Source organism: Elephas maximus, chromosome 3 (genome assembly GCF_024166365.1).
Source record: "Elephas maximus indicus isolate mEleMax1 chromosome 3, mEleMax1 primary haplotype, whole genome shotgun sequence".
In the NCBI taxonomy this organism is placed as follows: Eukaryota; Metazoa; Chordata; class Mammalia; order Proboscidea; family Elephantidae; genus Elephas; species Elephas maximus.
In genome coordinates, this window is record NC_064821.1 from 142773874 (window position 1) to 142789075 (window position 15202).

At 33.1% G+C, this 15202-nt stretch overlaps 1 protein-coding gene across 3 annotated transcripts in view; it reads left to right on the forward strand.

Moving 5' to 3' along the window:
- The window catches only part of DPYD (dihydropyrimidine dehydrogenase), a 981230-nt gene that overhangs the window by 119291 nt on the left and 846737 nt on the right, over nucleotides 1–15202 (forward strand). For 2 of the 3 annotated variants that reach the window (XM_049875731.1, XM_049875732.1), the window contains exon 3: nucleotides 8402–8484. The exons of the other annotated variant lie outside the window; for it this stretch is intronic. In XM_049875731.1, the coding sequence (XP_049731688.1) occupies nucleotides 8402–8484 (83 nt within the window). The remainder of the gene's footprint in view (nucleotides 1–8401; nucleotides 8485–15202) is intronic. 3 annotated transcript variants of the gene reach the window in all.

Genomic DNA, 15202 nt, shown 5'->3' on the forward strand with positions numbered 1-15202 from the left:
AACAACTGAACTATTTAAATGCTTACAGTGCTTATTTTTCCTTATTGTTCTATTCTGCTTCTTGAAGAAGACTCAAGGAGTATAAAACAAAATATTGGTTCTTTTTCTGTTATTCAACCTTATGCTCATTTCAGGTTCTCACTTCACCTGATGGTAGAATATGTAATTGTAGTTACCTCTAGATGAAGTCAGGAGCCCTGACGGACCAGTGCTTAAGAGTTCTGCTGCTAATCAGAAGGTCGGCAGTTCAAATCCCCCAGCCGCTCTTTGGACACCCTATGGGGCAGACCTACTGTGTGCTACGGGGTTGCTGTGAGTCAAAACCGACTTGATGGCAACAGGAAGATAAAGTCACCACTGAAGTTGAGGTGTCTTCTCATTAAAATGGAAGAACTCCTTCAGGTGTCCGGAGCTTACTCTCAAATGACTCTGAGAAATTTGACTTCTCCCAGTTCCTAGAGCCACAGTAAGCTCGGAGGGGCTACTTCAGGGTGCCTTTGTCCAACTGTTCCCTCTCCTGTATTCAACAGAATGTTTTTATCTTTTCTTGCTATGGTTAGAAAAGCTCTGAAGTAATCTTCCAACTCTATAATTTATCTAGGGCTAGGCCTTAAGAAAATCAAAATCTAATAATAATTGTATTTATTCCTCCTTTAAGGTCTTTATTAACTTACTTTCCTACAGTAATGGAGGCCAGGATGGTGTTTAAAATTGTAGTGGGTTTGGCAAGGAGGAAGAGGTGATGAGAGGTTTCTGGAACCAAAAGGGAAAAAAAAAAAAAAAAAAATTGCATGTATTCTTTCTTTATACTATCAATCTACCACATTGTGATAGCTATAAAAGGATGGAAATGCATTATTATAGTAATATCCAGGCCAGTTTGAGATTCCTCCTGCCATCTGTATAATTTTTAAAAATATATATCTGAAAAGTAAAGGGTGCTCAAAAATGCTGTTTTTAAAAGGTTTCCTATACACATATTTTAATGTAAAATAACTTTTCCAAAATCTGTCACATTAACATTCATTTTTTGAATGATTTATTCAGTATAAGAAATATAAGCTTATATTTATTTATTTATTAGTATTTTAATACCGTTTTTCCCAAGGGACTTGAAGCACAAATATTGGGATGAAAAGAGATCTTTGTGGATTCCATCTGTGTTTGCTTTTGAGTCCAAGCTACTGTGTTGTACTGTTGTAGTAGGCTGCATTAAATCTTTGCTATCTGTGACCTTCTTTTCCATGGGTATTATTGCTGTAGTCTAGGGAGTAACTTTAAATGGCTGAACTAGATCTTAAAATTCCCTTTTAATTACAGTAGTGCAATTATCAGTCTCTCCTTGGTATTAACAATTAAATCACACATTCCCCGTTAGCAGTGTGAGTCTTAAAGACAGTACCCTAACTCAAAACAATTGTTTTTAAATAAAAAGATTCAGATATAGTGATTTTGTTAATCCTTGTTGGTAAATGCAAAGTTTCCAAAGTTTTCTTAGAAACCAACCAAACAAACAAAATAGAAATATCCTGTAAGATGCACAGATTTATTCTTATTAAATGACTCCCTGTAGGAAAGCAATATAAATATATATCTCATATTATCTGTCTGTCTGACTATCTATCTCTAGCTCTTTGTCTGTATTGAAGATTTATGAAAAATATACTCATGCCAATTATACAGAAACATCTATTCCCACATCTGATTTGTTAACTATCTGTGGGGAAACATCATTATAGATGCTGTTGTGTATATGAGTCGAAATCAACTCGACGGCAACAGGTTTGGTTTTTTTTTTTTTTGGCTGTATAGAGTGGCAGTAATCTAAACTTTGAAAAAATAGATTATGAAGCTTTCTTTCACTTTGAGGTCTAAATGCAACACTCTTAGCACTGATTACCTAAATCGATGGGGTTTGATCTATGGCACACACTTACTGGAAAGTTAGTATAATTATAATACATGACTGTAGAGACAATATACATCATTTTTCATTGATGGTTAAATTATTTTTAAAAATAGAAGGAGATTTGGTGTCAGAAACTCTGAATATTAGCTATAACACTAACAATAGTAACCACACCCTTTGAATGCATTTTAGGTGAAAATAATTTGAGTTCTATGACAAATTGGTTGGAATGAATAATCCCAGCCAATGAATTTTTTTCTTTCTTAAGACTTTTAAAGCTTAGTATTAAGTTACATGTTGAGTGTTGCAAGTAACTGTAGGTAATTTTATTACCTGGCTTTATTTTCTTTTATTAATTTATATCCCCCCAATTCCATTCTCTGGATATGCAAAAGTAAGGAAAACACTTGGCAATTTAAAACATATTTTTGGACAATTTGAAATATGAAAACTTTCCTGAACTCATTGCCAAATAAGCAGAGAAAACAAATCTTAATTAGTGAAATATCTATTTAATGGAAAAAAAAAACAAACCTAAGATATCTTGTGAAAGTCATCTTTTAAAAAAATTTCTATTGTTAACATATGTTGTATTCTATTTTATAAAAACAAACAATTAAAAATAGAAAATACAAATATTTTTGGAAACATAACAAAGAAATATGGACAATGAAGAATATAAAGAATTCCCGTAATTCTGCCCACTCATAGCCAGAGTCGTAACACGTTGTTACATATTTTATATGATGTTAATGTTAAACCACAATTGCATATGGATTTTTCTGCAGTGAAAAATTAACATAAACTCAAAACTTAAAATTTGGGAAATGACAAAAACAAAAAAGGAAAAAGAAACTCCATTGCTTTTTCAACATTCTGAGAAAGCCTGAATGAATACTTTATTTCTAGTCATTGTTGGTTTTGCTTGTTTGTTTTCCATAATTTTAATCATATCATATAATATATGCAATTTTATACTGTCTCTTAAAAAATTACATGCTGTCATACACATATTGGCTTGTTAAAAATCTGCTTAAACAGCATTTGTGCTGAATGTATAACATCTTTTATGTTGGAAGTGCTCTATTTAACCATTCCCCTATTATTGAAAACTTAGGATTTTTTTTCCATTCTTGCAGTGAATATCTTTGAGCACAAAATTCTTCATAAAAATATTCAAAAGAGCACTACAATCTGTAAACTGGTATATAGATCTAAAATGTAAAATTTATATTTGTCCTTTGGTCTTTCTATCTGACTGCCAGTATTAAGTCAAAACAGATAGGAAAACTATTTTCTAGTCCCACCCTCTAAGTGAATTTAATTTTTATTGCAGCAGTATTGGAAAAGTGTTCTTCAAAGGCCCACCTAATCCAAATAATTTAGTTGCTCATCTTTGCAGTTGTAATTGTACAAATGTCGTCCTTTAAAATGCTTCACTATAGAAAAAAATATTTTATAATTTAATTAATGAAGTGTAAGAAGCGTATTAGGATAAGTTAAATCAGTTCCAGGAGCTGGATCTTTAGGACAAAATTCTAGTAAGTAATAATAAAAACAACAGCTGTTAGCTAACATTTACTGTTTATTATGTCAGGCACTTTGATGTGCTTTATTTTTATTCTTTAATTGTAACTATAGTGTCATGCAATTGGATTATGATTTCTTAACCAGGATTCAAACTCTCCTTTTCAAACTTATAATGTAATTACATACAGAAAAACACACAAATCCTAAGTCCTATTCAATTCTATGAATTTCCACAAAGTAAATTAAGCAGTATCCCCAGAAAATCCCCTTGTGCTGCTATACTTACTAACCCCCAACTTCCATCATTATAGATTATATTTTATTAAATAAATCTTCATTGAGTTATAATTTACATATCATAAAGTTCACCATTTTAAAATGTGTAATTCAGTGGCATTTAGTATATTCACAAAATTAGGCATCAGTTCAACCAACCAACCAACCCACTGCTGTCGAGTTGATTCAGACTCATAGCAACCCTATAGGACAGAGTAGAACTGCCCTGTAGAGTTTCCAAGGAGTGCCTGGTGGATTCGAACTGCCGACCTTTTAGTTAGCAGCTGTAGCACTTAACCACTACGCCACCAGGGTTTCCAGGCATCAGTTATTGCTATCTAAGTCCAGAATGTTTGCATCACCCCCCAAAGAAACCCATAATCATTACCAATTATTCCCATATCAACTTCCCCTCAGTACTCTAAACACTAATCTGCTTTTTGTCTATATGGATTTGCCTATTCTAGGCATTTCATATAAATGGAATCACACAGCATAGCCTTTTGTGTCCGTCTTCTTTCACTTAGCATAATGTTTTTAAAAGGTTTATCATGTTGTAGCAGGTATCAGAACTTCATTTCTTTTTATGGCTGAATAATATTCCATTGTATGGGTGTACCACATTTGTTTATCCATTTTTACCATTTGATGGATATTTGGCTCTTTCCTACTCTTTGGCTGTTGTGAATAATGCTGCTATGAATATTTCTGTTCATGTTTTTTTGTGGACATGTTTTCAGTTATTTTGGGCATATACCTAGCAGTGAAATTTCTGGGTCATATCATAACTCCATGTTAACATTATAAAGAACTGACAAACTCTTTTCCAAAGTGGGTGCATTGTTTTACATTCCCACCAGCAATGCATAAGGGCTCTGCAAGTTCTCTACATCCTTGCTGACGCTTTATATTCTCATCTTTTGATTATAGCTATCGTAATGGACATGAAGTGGTTTTTTATTGTGGCTTTTATTTGCATTATTCTGATGGCTAACAATTTGAGTATCTTTATGTGCTTATTGGTTATTTTTTATCTTCTTTACTGTCTGTTGATATCCTTTGCCCATTTTTAAATTGAATTTTGAGGTGCAAGAGTTCTTTATACATTTGAGATACAATTCTTTTTTTAGGTATGACATTTTCTACTATCCTGTGGGTTGCCTTTTCATTTTCTTATTGGTATCCTTTGAATTATAAAAGCTTTTAATTTTGATGAAGTCCAATTTATCTATTTTTTTTTTCTTTTGTTTGTGGTTTTGGTATCATGTTAAGAAACCCTTGCCAAATCTAAGGTCAGAAAGATTTACTCCCATATTTTCTTCTAAGAGTTGTATAGTTTTAGCTCTTACATTTAGATTTGATCTGTTTGGAATGAATTTTTGTATACTGTGCATACTGTGCATCCCGTGCTCAATGCAGACCTTTTCCTGTTAAGCTAAATTATTTTTTGGTTTTGTGACAACTTCAGGGGTACTTTTGGTTTAAGGTATAAAGATTATTTTGGGGCAGTAGTTTAAAGGGTTCATCCAGGCTCCATGACTCCAGAAAATCTGGATTCCATGAGAATTTGAAATTCTGGTCTGCATTTTTCTCCTTTTGATCAAGATTATTCTATAGAATCGTTGATGGAAATGTTCAGTAATGGTAGTGAGGCACCACTCACTTCTTCTGGTCTCATGGCACAGGGGGCAGTTGTTCATGGAGGCTCTTAGCCTCACATTTCATTTTCTCATCCTATTCCTAACTCTCCTTTTTCTGTGGCTCCAGGTAAATAGAGACCAATTCTTGCATCTTTTTGGCCCCTTGCAAACATTTAAGACACCAGGCACTACACAACGAACTAGGAGGTAGAACAGAAACAATACACAAGATATTAGGCCTATTAAGTGGGACACTCTTGTTAAATTTATTCCTATTTTATTCTTTTAGAGGCTGTTGTAAATGGAATTTATAAAATTTTCCTTTTAAATTATTCATTGTAGTTTTGCCTATTTTCGAATTTCATATAAATGCAATAATTATAGCTGTGTGCTTTTTATGTGTATAACTTCTTTTGTTTGGTGTTATAACTGTGAAGTACATCCTTGTTGCTACATGTAGGTATAGCTTGGTACTTCTCGTTGCTTTGTAGTTTTCCATTTTATGAATTTATCACTATTTATTTATATGTATTATCTTGATGTATATTTGGCTCGTATCAACTTTAAGGCTAATTAGAATAGTGCTGAAGTGAATATTCTTGAACATAGCCTTTTTTTTTTTTTTTTAAATCAGCATGCATTTGCCTTGATTGTATTCCTAGGTGTATTCTTTTTGTATATCTTTGGGTGTATTCCTAGGAATTGCCAAGTCTTAAGGTTTATCCAAATGTTCAACATTTTTATATACTGCCAAGCAGCTTTCCAAAGTGGACGTACCAATTTACACTTCCACCAGCAGTGTATGAGAGCTCCAGATGCCTAATATACTAAAAAAGCAATTATGGTCTTTTTCATTTTTGGCATTTTTGAGTGTGTAATTATTATTATTTTTTTTAATCATACTTCATTATACTATTTATTTGCATTTTCCTGATGACTAATGAAGTTGAGCATTTTTTTTTTTTGGATATTCTCCTTTATATGGTGTTATATAAAAAAGTGTTTTGCCCATTTTCTATTGGCTTGTCTATCTTTTTCATATTAATTTGCAGAAGTATTTTATTTATAACCCATTGCCGTCGAGTCGACTCCAATTCATAGCAACCCTATAGGACAGAGTAGAACTGCCCCATAGTGTTTCCAGGGAGTGGCTGGTGGATTCAAACTGCCAACCTTTTGGTTAGCAGCCGATTGCTTAACCACTGCACCACCAGGGCTCCACTGTTTATTATGGATATAAGTAAGTTAACGTAATACTGGCTCATGTGTAGCAAATAAACTAGTGGAACAAAATAGACTGCAGAAACAGACCCTTGCAAATGCTGTGACTTCATTTGTGAAGAAGATTTTTCTGCATTGGTCTTCTCAATAAGCCGTGCTGATTTAATTAATTGATTACCTATATAGTGTGATCACGTATCTTATACCATGCAGAAATATCTGTCCCAGGTGGATTTAGACCTAAATGGGAAATGTAAAATAATAAAGCTTCCTGAAGAAAAGTTAGAATAATATTTTCATACCCTTGAGGGAGACAAAGATTCCTTAAACAGAACACAGAAAGTACTAATGTAAATGAAAATAGTTGATAAATTGGGACTCATTAAAATAAAAAAAATTTCTCTTCATGTGAAGACACTACTGAGAAAGTGTAAAGATAAGACTTAGAGCAGAAAAAATATTTGCAGTGGCTACATCCAACAGAGGAGTTTTATTCAGAATTCAATTTTTAAAAAAATGTTCATTTTGGTAATAAAGATTTTTATTATATAAGCATATCCATAACTATGTTCACAGGATCATTGCCTTCATTCAGCTGGAAAAAAAAAAAAAAAAAGAAGAAGGTAGAAATAGCAGTTTTTATATCAGTATATTTTTCAATTAAGTAATTCTTTTCAACCGGTTGTCGAGGAGTCGATAGCGACCCTGTAGGACAGAGTATATAACTGCCCCTGCATTAGGGTTTCCAATGCTGTAATCTTTACAAAGGAAGGCAAGTAATTCCTGCATATCTATAAATTAATCCAAACTCTCTAATTTTCTAAAATCCAACATACTTTTTCACAATTTGAACATATTAATATAGAACACATTAATACTTAAGATATTTAGTTTTTATTTGTTGAATTTATTAAAACACTAAATCTAGTTGTTTTATTACCTAAATATCACTAAATTCTATAAAAATCTAATGCACCAAAAGATTCATGGAGGTACATTTTTTTAGTCTATATTTAATACCATATATTATGTACTCAAGGCTTATTAAGGCCATGTAAAACTAAGTCTCTTTTAAATATAGGATTATATTTATAACTGTAGTAAAATTTAAAAAATAGTCTTAGAAAATTCAATGCAGTACTGCTTTTATCAGAAAATAGTGTTTAAATTGTTGATGGCATATTAACTCACCCTTAATTTTGTTTTTAATTTTCTTTTTGAAGAACCTAATCTAAAATTTCTTTTAATTTTAAGAATTGGGTTTATTTTCAAATAAATATATGTGCAGTTTGAAACATCATGCATACAACTGTAGTTGCTTAAAGATCTGATTATAAAATTATGATTCCATGATTTTGCCACTTCTGTTATATTACACCTGGACTTTATCTTTTGTTCTTGGTAAATATCGATTTATTTAGAACTAGATATTCATCATAAAAGTGTGGTTTAAAGCTTACTTTATTAACTTCCTTTCTTGAAATTCAGTTGGGTTGATACACTTGACATTATTTTAGAGTACTAATTTTTATTCTGTAAAACTCTAGAAGTTGTATAATCTTTTGTAATACTTATTTCTTCTATTTCCCCATTTGGAAAAATTGACAAAAAGGCTTCCATGACAGCTGTATCATAAGACATTTTTATTTTGTTACTGCTGAGTTCACACTGTCAATTTTAATGAATCCTACCCAATTAAAGTGCTGTGCATATTTTTCATGAGTCCATAATCAATATAATCAATTATATTTTTACAGAACCATATAGATATAATTTTATCACAGGATGTTGGAGGGCTAATGCAGTTTTTTTTAACGTATTGCAGAATTGTGAGAAGCTAGAGAATAATTTTGATGACATCAAGCACACGACTCTTGGTGAGCGAGGGGCTCTCCGAGAAGCAATGAGGTAAGTCTGGGTCACCATAGCAACAGTCACAGATGTGGTAAAGAAAAAGTCATTCTTCATTATTGGGGGAACAAATGAGTTCATTGCCACCATTCAGCTCTGTTCTCTAAGGTATTAATTTGTCAGTGGAGAGACTTCCCTTGAGGCTGTACTTTGGTTTGGAAGCTGCATAAATGTTAAGCCTCAGTGCACAGTAAAAAATGTAAATGTTTAATTTGTTACTTAAAATGCTTAAGGGGTGTCTTGTTTTATATTTATACTAAACTGTGTGATTGAATGAAAATATTGTTCATCTAAATTCTGCCTGTATATAAAAGAAATAAACATTGTACTGTGGTGGTTTAACTGAGTAGTATTTCCTCTTAATTAATATTTAATTAAAAAAGAGGTACTTAAAATTTCATCTTCTATTAGATTTATAGCATTATATTACAGTGTATTTTAAATGTGATTTACATTTTTAGACTATTATAAAGCATGTAGATTTACCATTTTTAAATACAGTAGTTTTAAATGCATCTGACACTTTTTTGAACATTACTATTTCTGAATGTTTCTCTGAAATCTCTCCAAACTTAATGACTTTTTAATAACTTTTAGTGATGCAAACTTTAAATTTGTTTAAATAGAATTAAAAAAGGCTTTTGATTACACATTCAAAATGCATCAGGAATAAAACTTATCATCTTTAGAGCTAGAAAACAACAACAAATGATATTATTCGTGACAGCTCTGACCTTGATAATTTTTGATGTCTTTGGTATAATTTCCTATATCTTTGTGAAGAACTAGTATATTTACCTTTATTTAGTCCTTGAAACTAGAATTGATTTTTAAAATATATTTTCTTCCACCTTAATGCCCATTTTTTAGGATCTTAAATCAAGGAAGGCTTAAAAAAAAAAAGGAAAGATAAACCAAAGAGGCCTCCTAGAAGAATCATTTAGACATAATTTTGTTGTTGCTAGCACACAGTTACCATATACCTTAGTTTAGAAGCTGCTCTCATTTAGTAACCTCCCTTTTACCATGCAAGCAGCAGGGGAAAGTAATTAAATTTAATAGAAGCTGCCCTCATTTTGAAGCCACTTCTATTTAAAACCACAGGGGGAGGTAATTAAATTTAATGGAAACAGTAGCTTCTACACAAAGATACATGGTACTTCTGTATAGATGATTATGATGTCACAAAAAGAGGAATAATATATTAGTAGTACAGAGGAATTACCAGCTGGAGCAAGTGAGCCTATTTTATTGTTAATGTCTTTACTAAAAAAAAAGAGGGAAAAATAAAACTGAGTACACAATAGAGAATTTGTATCTATACAAAAGGTAATCAAATGTTCTCAGAAAGTCGAGGCTATTGGAAACAGTAGTAAGTTAAAAAATAAAGTATAAACTGTATTGTGTAAAAGGCCAATGCAGAAATTATGAATGAACTCCTTTTTTTCAATATAGTCTTTATACTCTATCTAAGATAAACTACCCCAGTTGTAAATTGAGTGGCTAGTATTTTTGGTGTGTACTGATTATATTGATTTTGAATATATTAAAATTGCATAAAAATATTTAGTAAGCTGTAGTTATTCTAAGTAGTTTTATATCTATTCATTTTGAAGTAAACACACAGACACTCAGGAAGACAAAGAGAATGCCAACTCCTTGAGCTTTGAATAAAAGAACTGAAGGCCAAAAACACAAAGAATTGTAAAGAGGCAATGTGAATGAAGATGAATGTGAGTAAGGGAAATATAATGAACAAGGAAGGGACATATAATCAGAATGGGAAATTTGACATCAAGAAAAAACACATTTAATTAGGGGAGAATTATGTATGAAGACCTTATTAAATTCAGCCAAATTTTGTAATCCTTACCATTTTAGAACATACCAGCATCTCCTGCTTTTAAAACAGAGATGAACTAGTGAGTAAAACAAGTATTACCTGGCTACAGTAACCTTTCGGCTGCTCACGATATGAGATAAAACAGTAGTCTAAATAATGTAACTCAGCATTTAACTATCTGGCTGTGAAATGTACTTTGTAAACATAGGTAGCATATTATTTACATCACACACATACATATATAAATATAAGCATATATCTGTACATATATAATTGCTATGTTTGGATTTATTAAATACCATTAAATAATTTAGTAGCTAATAGCATTCAACAATTTAGTACGCTTTAGAAATTTTAAATCATTGTACGATTGAACTCATCTTTTACAGATAATATTATGGAAACAAAAACTTAAAATATAATGTGACTAATGAGATAAGATGAGCATGCATGAAGGGAACTATGGAGATGATAAGAAATTTGATCTAGGCTTTGAAGGATGGACTGTTTTGCAGGTAGAGAGAATGATATAAAGCAAAAAGCATGAAGGCCTGAAGGTGCAAGATGCTTTCTAGGAAGAGCAAATGGTTTAATGTGATGAAAACCAAGATTTTTGAATGTATGTGTCTCCACAAAACTCACACAGGCATATTTTCTATCAGTAATATCTCTCATTATATACCATGTATCCCTGGATAGATATGGAGCGGTGTGAAACCGATGGGGACAGTGGGTGCCAATTCAGAGTTTCAGAGTGGGGTAGGGGCAGTGGGAGATATAGGTATGAATAATTTGCCAAAAGCCTCAGTTAGTACAGGGGCTGATCTCGGGATGCTGACTGGAAATGTGTTTGTTGACATATTCTGGAAGCCAGTTACATAGAGTATATCATGTCATGATAGTGACTTTAAATTATTTTAGGGAGTCGTTGCCATTTTTAAAAAAGGAAGTGACAGGATTAAACCCATGCGCTATAAAGATAATCTGATAGTTCTGTAGAGTTTGACTAAAAGAAGAAGGTACAATGTAGAAATGGGTACAATCATTTTTTACGTAAAAACCCTGATTGGATTTCTGTAATATGGTAAGTAATGGGGTTACAGATAAAAATGAGACACAGTTCTTGTCCTCAAGGAGCAAATAGTCTAGGGGAAGACAAAGATAAAAAAATCAATTGCTTGACCTGAAGGCCCAGAGCATCAGTACTAGGGTCTTTTGTCTGGCCCCAGACTTTTCATGACAGCTTTTTTCTTGGTCCACTGGCATGGCACAGCTTGGCTAAGGGAGCATTATTCCCTCCTCTGATCAGCTTCACCACTGCAGCCCTCTTACTTTCTCCAGTAGAGTGAGATGGGATTGTAATACGGTATGCCCGAGATGAAAAGGATGGAGGCACTTCTGCTCAGTGTTCTGTCTGTGGCCTGTAGAGACCTCTAGAGCAGCACTGTCCCGTAGAATTTTCTGCAATAATAGAAATGTTCTATATCTGCGGTGTCAGCATTAGAGCCACTAGTCATATGTGGCTATTGAGCCCTTCAACTATGGCTAGTACAACTGAATAACTGAATTTTTAAATTTTATTTAAGTTTAGATAGCTGCATGTAGTCCGGGCCTACGTTTTGGATGGCAACACTCTTGAAGGATGCCCCGCTCATGAGTTTTTGTGTTGCTGAAGTGAGACTCAGCTGTCCGTCTTTGATGAAGCACTCGTCAGTGGAGAGGCTAGCATGAGGCTAAATCACATTCATTCATACTGTAGTCTGTATCACACACATACATCATGCTCTCTCTTAGAAAATGGTAGGTCTATAGTATAATAATGGATGCAAAACCAGAATTAGCAAGTATGAGTTGATATGGAGAACACAAAGTGACCATTATTCACTAAAGGCACGATTAATATCTAAAAGTCCCAAGAGAATTAAAAACAACACCCTAAGAATTAATAAGAACATTTGGTAATATGGTCAATTTCAAGGTAAATGTTAAAGTTCATGAGGTGTTCTATATGTTACCTACAGCCAGTTAGTGGTTGTAATTGATAGTAGTAACAAAAATCATATAACATGGATAACTTTAATGAGAAATATATATCACCTAAATAAGTAAAGGTGCCCTGGTGGCATAGTGCTTAGGAGTTTGGCCACTAACCAAAAGGTCAGCAGTTCAAATCCACCAGCTGCTCCTCAGAAATCCCTATGGGGCAGTTCTACTCTGTCTTATAGGGTCACTATGAGTTAAAATCAACTCAACAACAATGGGTTTGGTTTTTTTTTGGTTAAATAAGTAAAGGGGCCTTACTGGTGCTGTGGTTAAGAGCTTGTCTGATTATCAGAAAGGCTGGCAGTTTGAATCCACCAGCTGCTCCTTGGAAACCCTATGGGGCTGTTCTACTCTGTCCTGTAGGGTTGCTGTGAGTTGGAATTGTCTCAGTGGTACTGGGGTTATTTCAAAAAGTAAAATTTTAAAACTTTAATTAGAAATTGAAATGAATCATAAATGAAGAGTGTTAAACTGTATAGTCAAACTGTATTTGGAAAACATGCAACTTTTCTAAAATCAATTCATAATTAAATATTTTACACAAGAATCTTAAGGGGTTTGTGGGTACAAAGAAGTCAGAGATTGATAGAGCAGGTCTGTTTTTCTTTAAAAATAGCTAATTGGAAGAACATACAATATTTTCTCAGGAAAAGCAACACATGCTGTATCAGATATTGAGACCTGTAAGTTTAAGCTTACTAGTGTGGAGAATACAGTATAAAATTATCATTAAAAATTGTGATGCTGCCAGAAGAAATACATTGGCAGAGCAGTAAGATGGAATCAGTAGTGGCAAAGCAGATCCTATGAAGTTTTTGTATGATAAAGTACACCAAATCATCCAGGGCATATTGAATCACTCTGCAGATCGTACAAGAGACAGTTATTTTCCTGTTTAGGGAGGAAAACAAACCCCCCCATCCCCCACCCCCCCCAAAAAAAACACTGTATATTCTCACCTCAAATAGGCCAAGGGAAATTTTAGGCATACTAAAGTGCTAAATGAAATAAAGGAAACAACCAAAGTCCAGTAGGTTATGGAAATGACTGTCTCTTTGAAGTATGGTTGACGAAGGAGATGACAAACTGAAAAGCAGTTGAAGAAATTACTAAGCTTTTATTACATGAAAAATGTTTCTGTACATCAAAAAATACCACAAAACTAAAAGAACATTAAACCTACTACCCACTGCCTTCAAGTCAATTCCGATTCATAATGACCCTATAGGACAGAGTAGAACTGCCCCATAGAGTTTCCAAGGCTGTAGCCTTTATGAAAGCAGACTGCCACATCTTTTACCCGAGGAGCAGCTGGTAGGTTTGAACCGCCAACCTTTTGGTTAGCAGCCCAGCGCTTAACCATTGTGCCACCAGGGCTCCTTAAAAGCACATTTGTGTACTATATTTGCCATGAGTGTGACAGGTTAGAATAAATACGGAACTTGATGGATAATTGGGAAGAGTATGATTAAGAAACCCTTAAACATATTCAACTCTGATGGCAAACAATAAAAATCTATGTAATGTCAAAGAGATACTAATTTCTTGCCTTTCAATATTACTACAATTGAGTGAGTAGGTTTTTGAGTGCTAGAGATGGACTGGTAAGGCAGCCATTCTCACCTTCTTCGAGCTCATGAGGAGTGGAAATTAGGGTAGCATTCTAGGAAAGAAGCTTGCCAAAATGTACTAAGAGCCTTAAACATTCATACCTTTTTTTTTCATATTAATTTAACTTCTAAAATATATATTATGTGGAAGCCATAGAAATTACGGGCAGTCTGAACATGTTTCTCACACTGTGAGATGTATAACGGTAAACAGATTGCATAGAACTTAATTGTGGGCTATTAAGGGAACAAATAAGGAAATGAAGGTATGATTTATATATATATATACACACACACATAGTGTATGATAAATTATGACATTCAATTCTATCCGGACATTAAAGTGATCTCTAACATGGTGTTTTTAGTGAAATAAGAATCTTCTTGTTTTGTTCAGTGAAAATTACCAAGAAACAGAATTTTATGTAGAACATGACCTCAACTGAATATAAAGAATGTAGAGAAATAAAGGGATGCAATAGCTTCTACATCTGGATGGCAGGCTTACAGATACTTTTTCAGTTCTTCTAAATTTTCTATGATGGGGCATATTATAAATGATTAAAAAATAATGAAGAAATGGTAAAAATGAAAAGAAGAAAATAGGAAATAATACTAGGATAAGTGGTAAGAATCAGGTTTGGGACTCCAAATGTGATTTTAGGTACAGCAGTCTTTTTTGGTCTTATTTTTGTAAAATATAGTTTAAAATTTCTTAATATGAGGAATGAGGAGAACGTAGGAAAGAATGCTTTGTAATTTATGAAACATTAATAAAATCAAGATACAAAATACTTGATTGTATACATTATTTTCATTTAATGGTGTATTGTGCTTATTTCAAATAATTTACCTATATGATACATAATTAATGGAATTGACCAAAAAACTTTAGTGTAGTCTTAGAATGCAGAATACCAGCAAATATCTCATGTCTAATTTACAGGGTTGCTATGAGTTGGAACCAGTTCAGTGGCACCTAACAACAGAACTTACATAAGCTCGTTGTAGTGCCGTGGCTGTGTGGAAATCTTGTACAGGATTTTTGTAAATGATAACATAAGAAAAAAAAAAAAAAACTAAGGACAGGAAAAAATTTCAAGCATCAATTCTCTGGTCTATAGTATAACAGTGAATTTACAGGTAAAATTTTCAACTTCTTTTCATTATTTCTCCTTACTTCTGGCAATTCAACCCTGTGATCATGCTAAGGTGATCT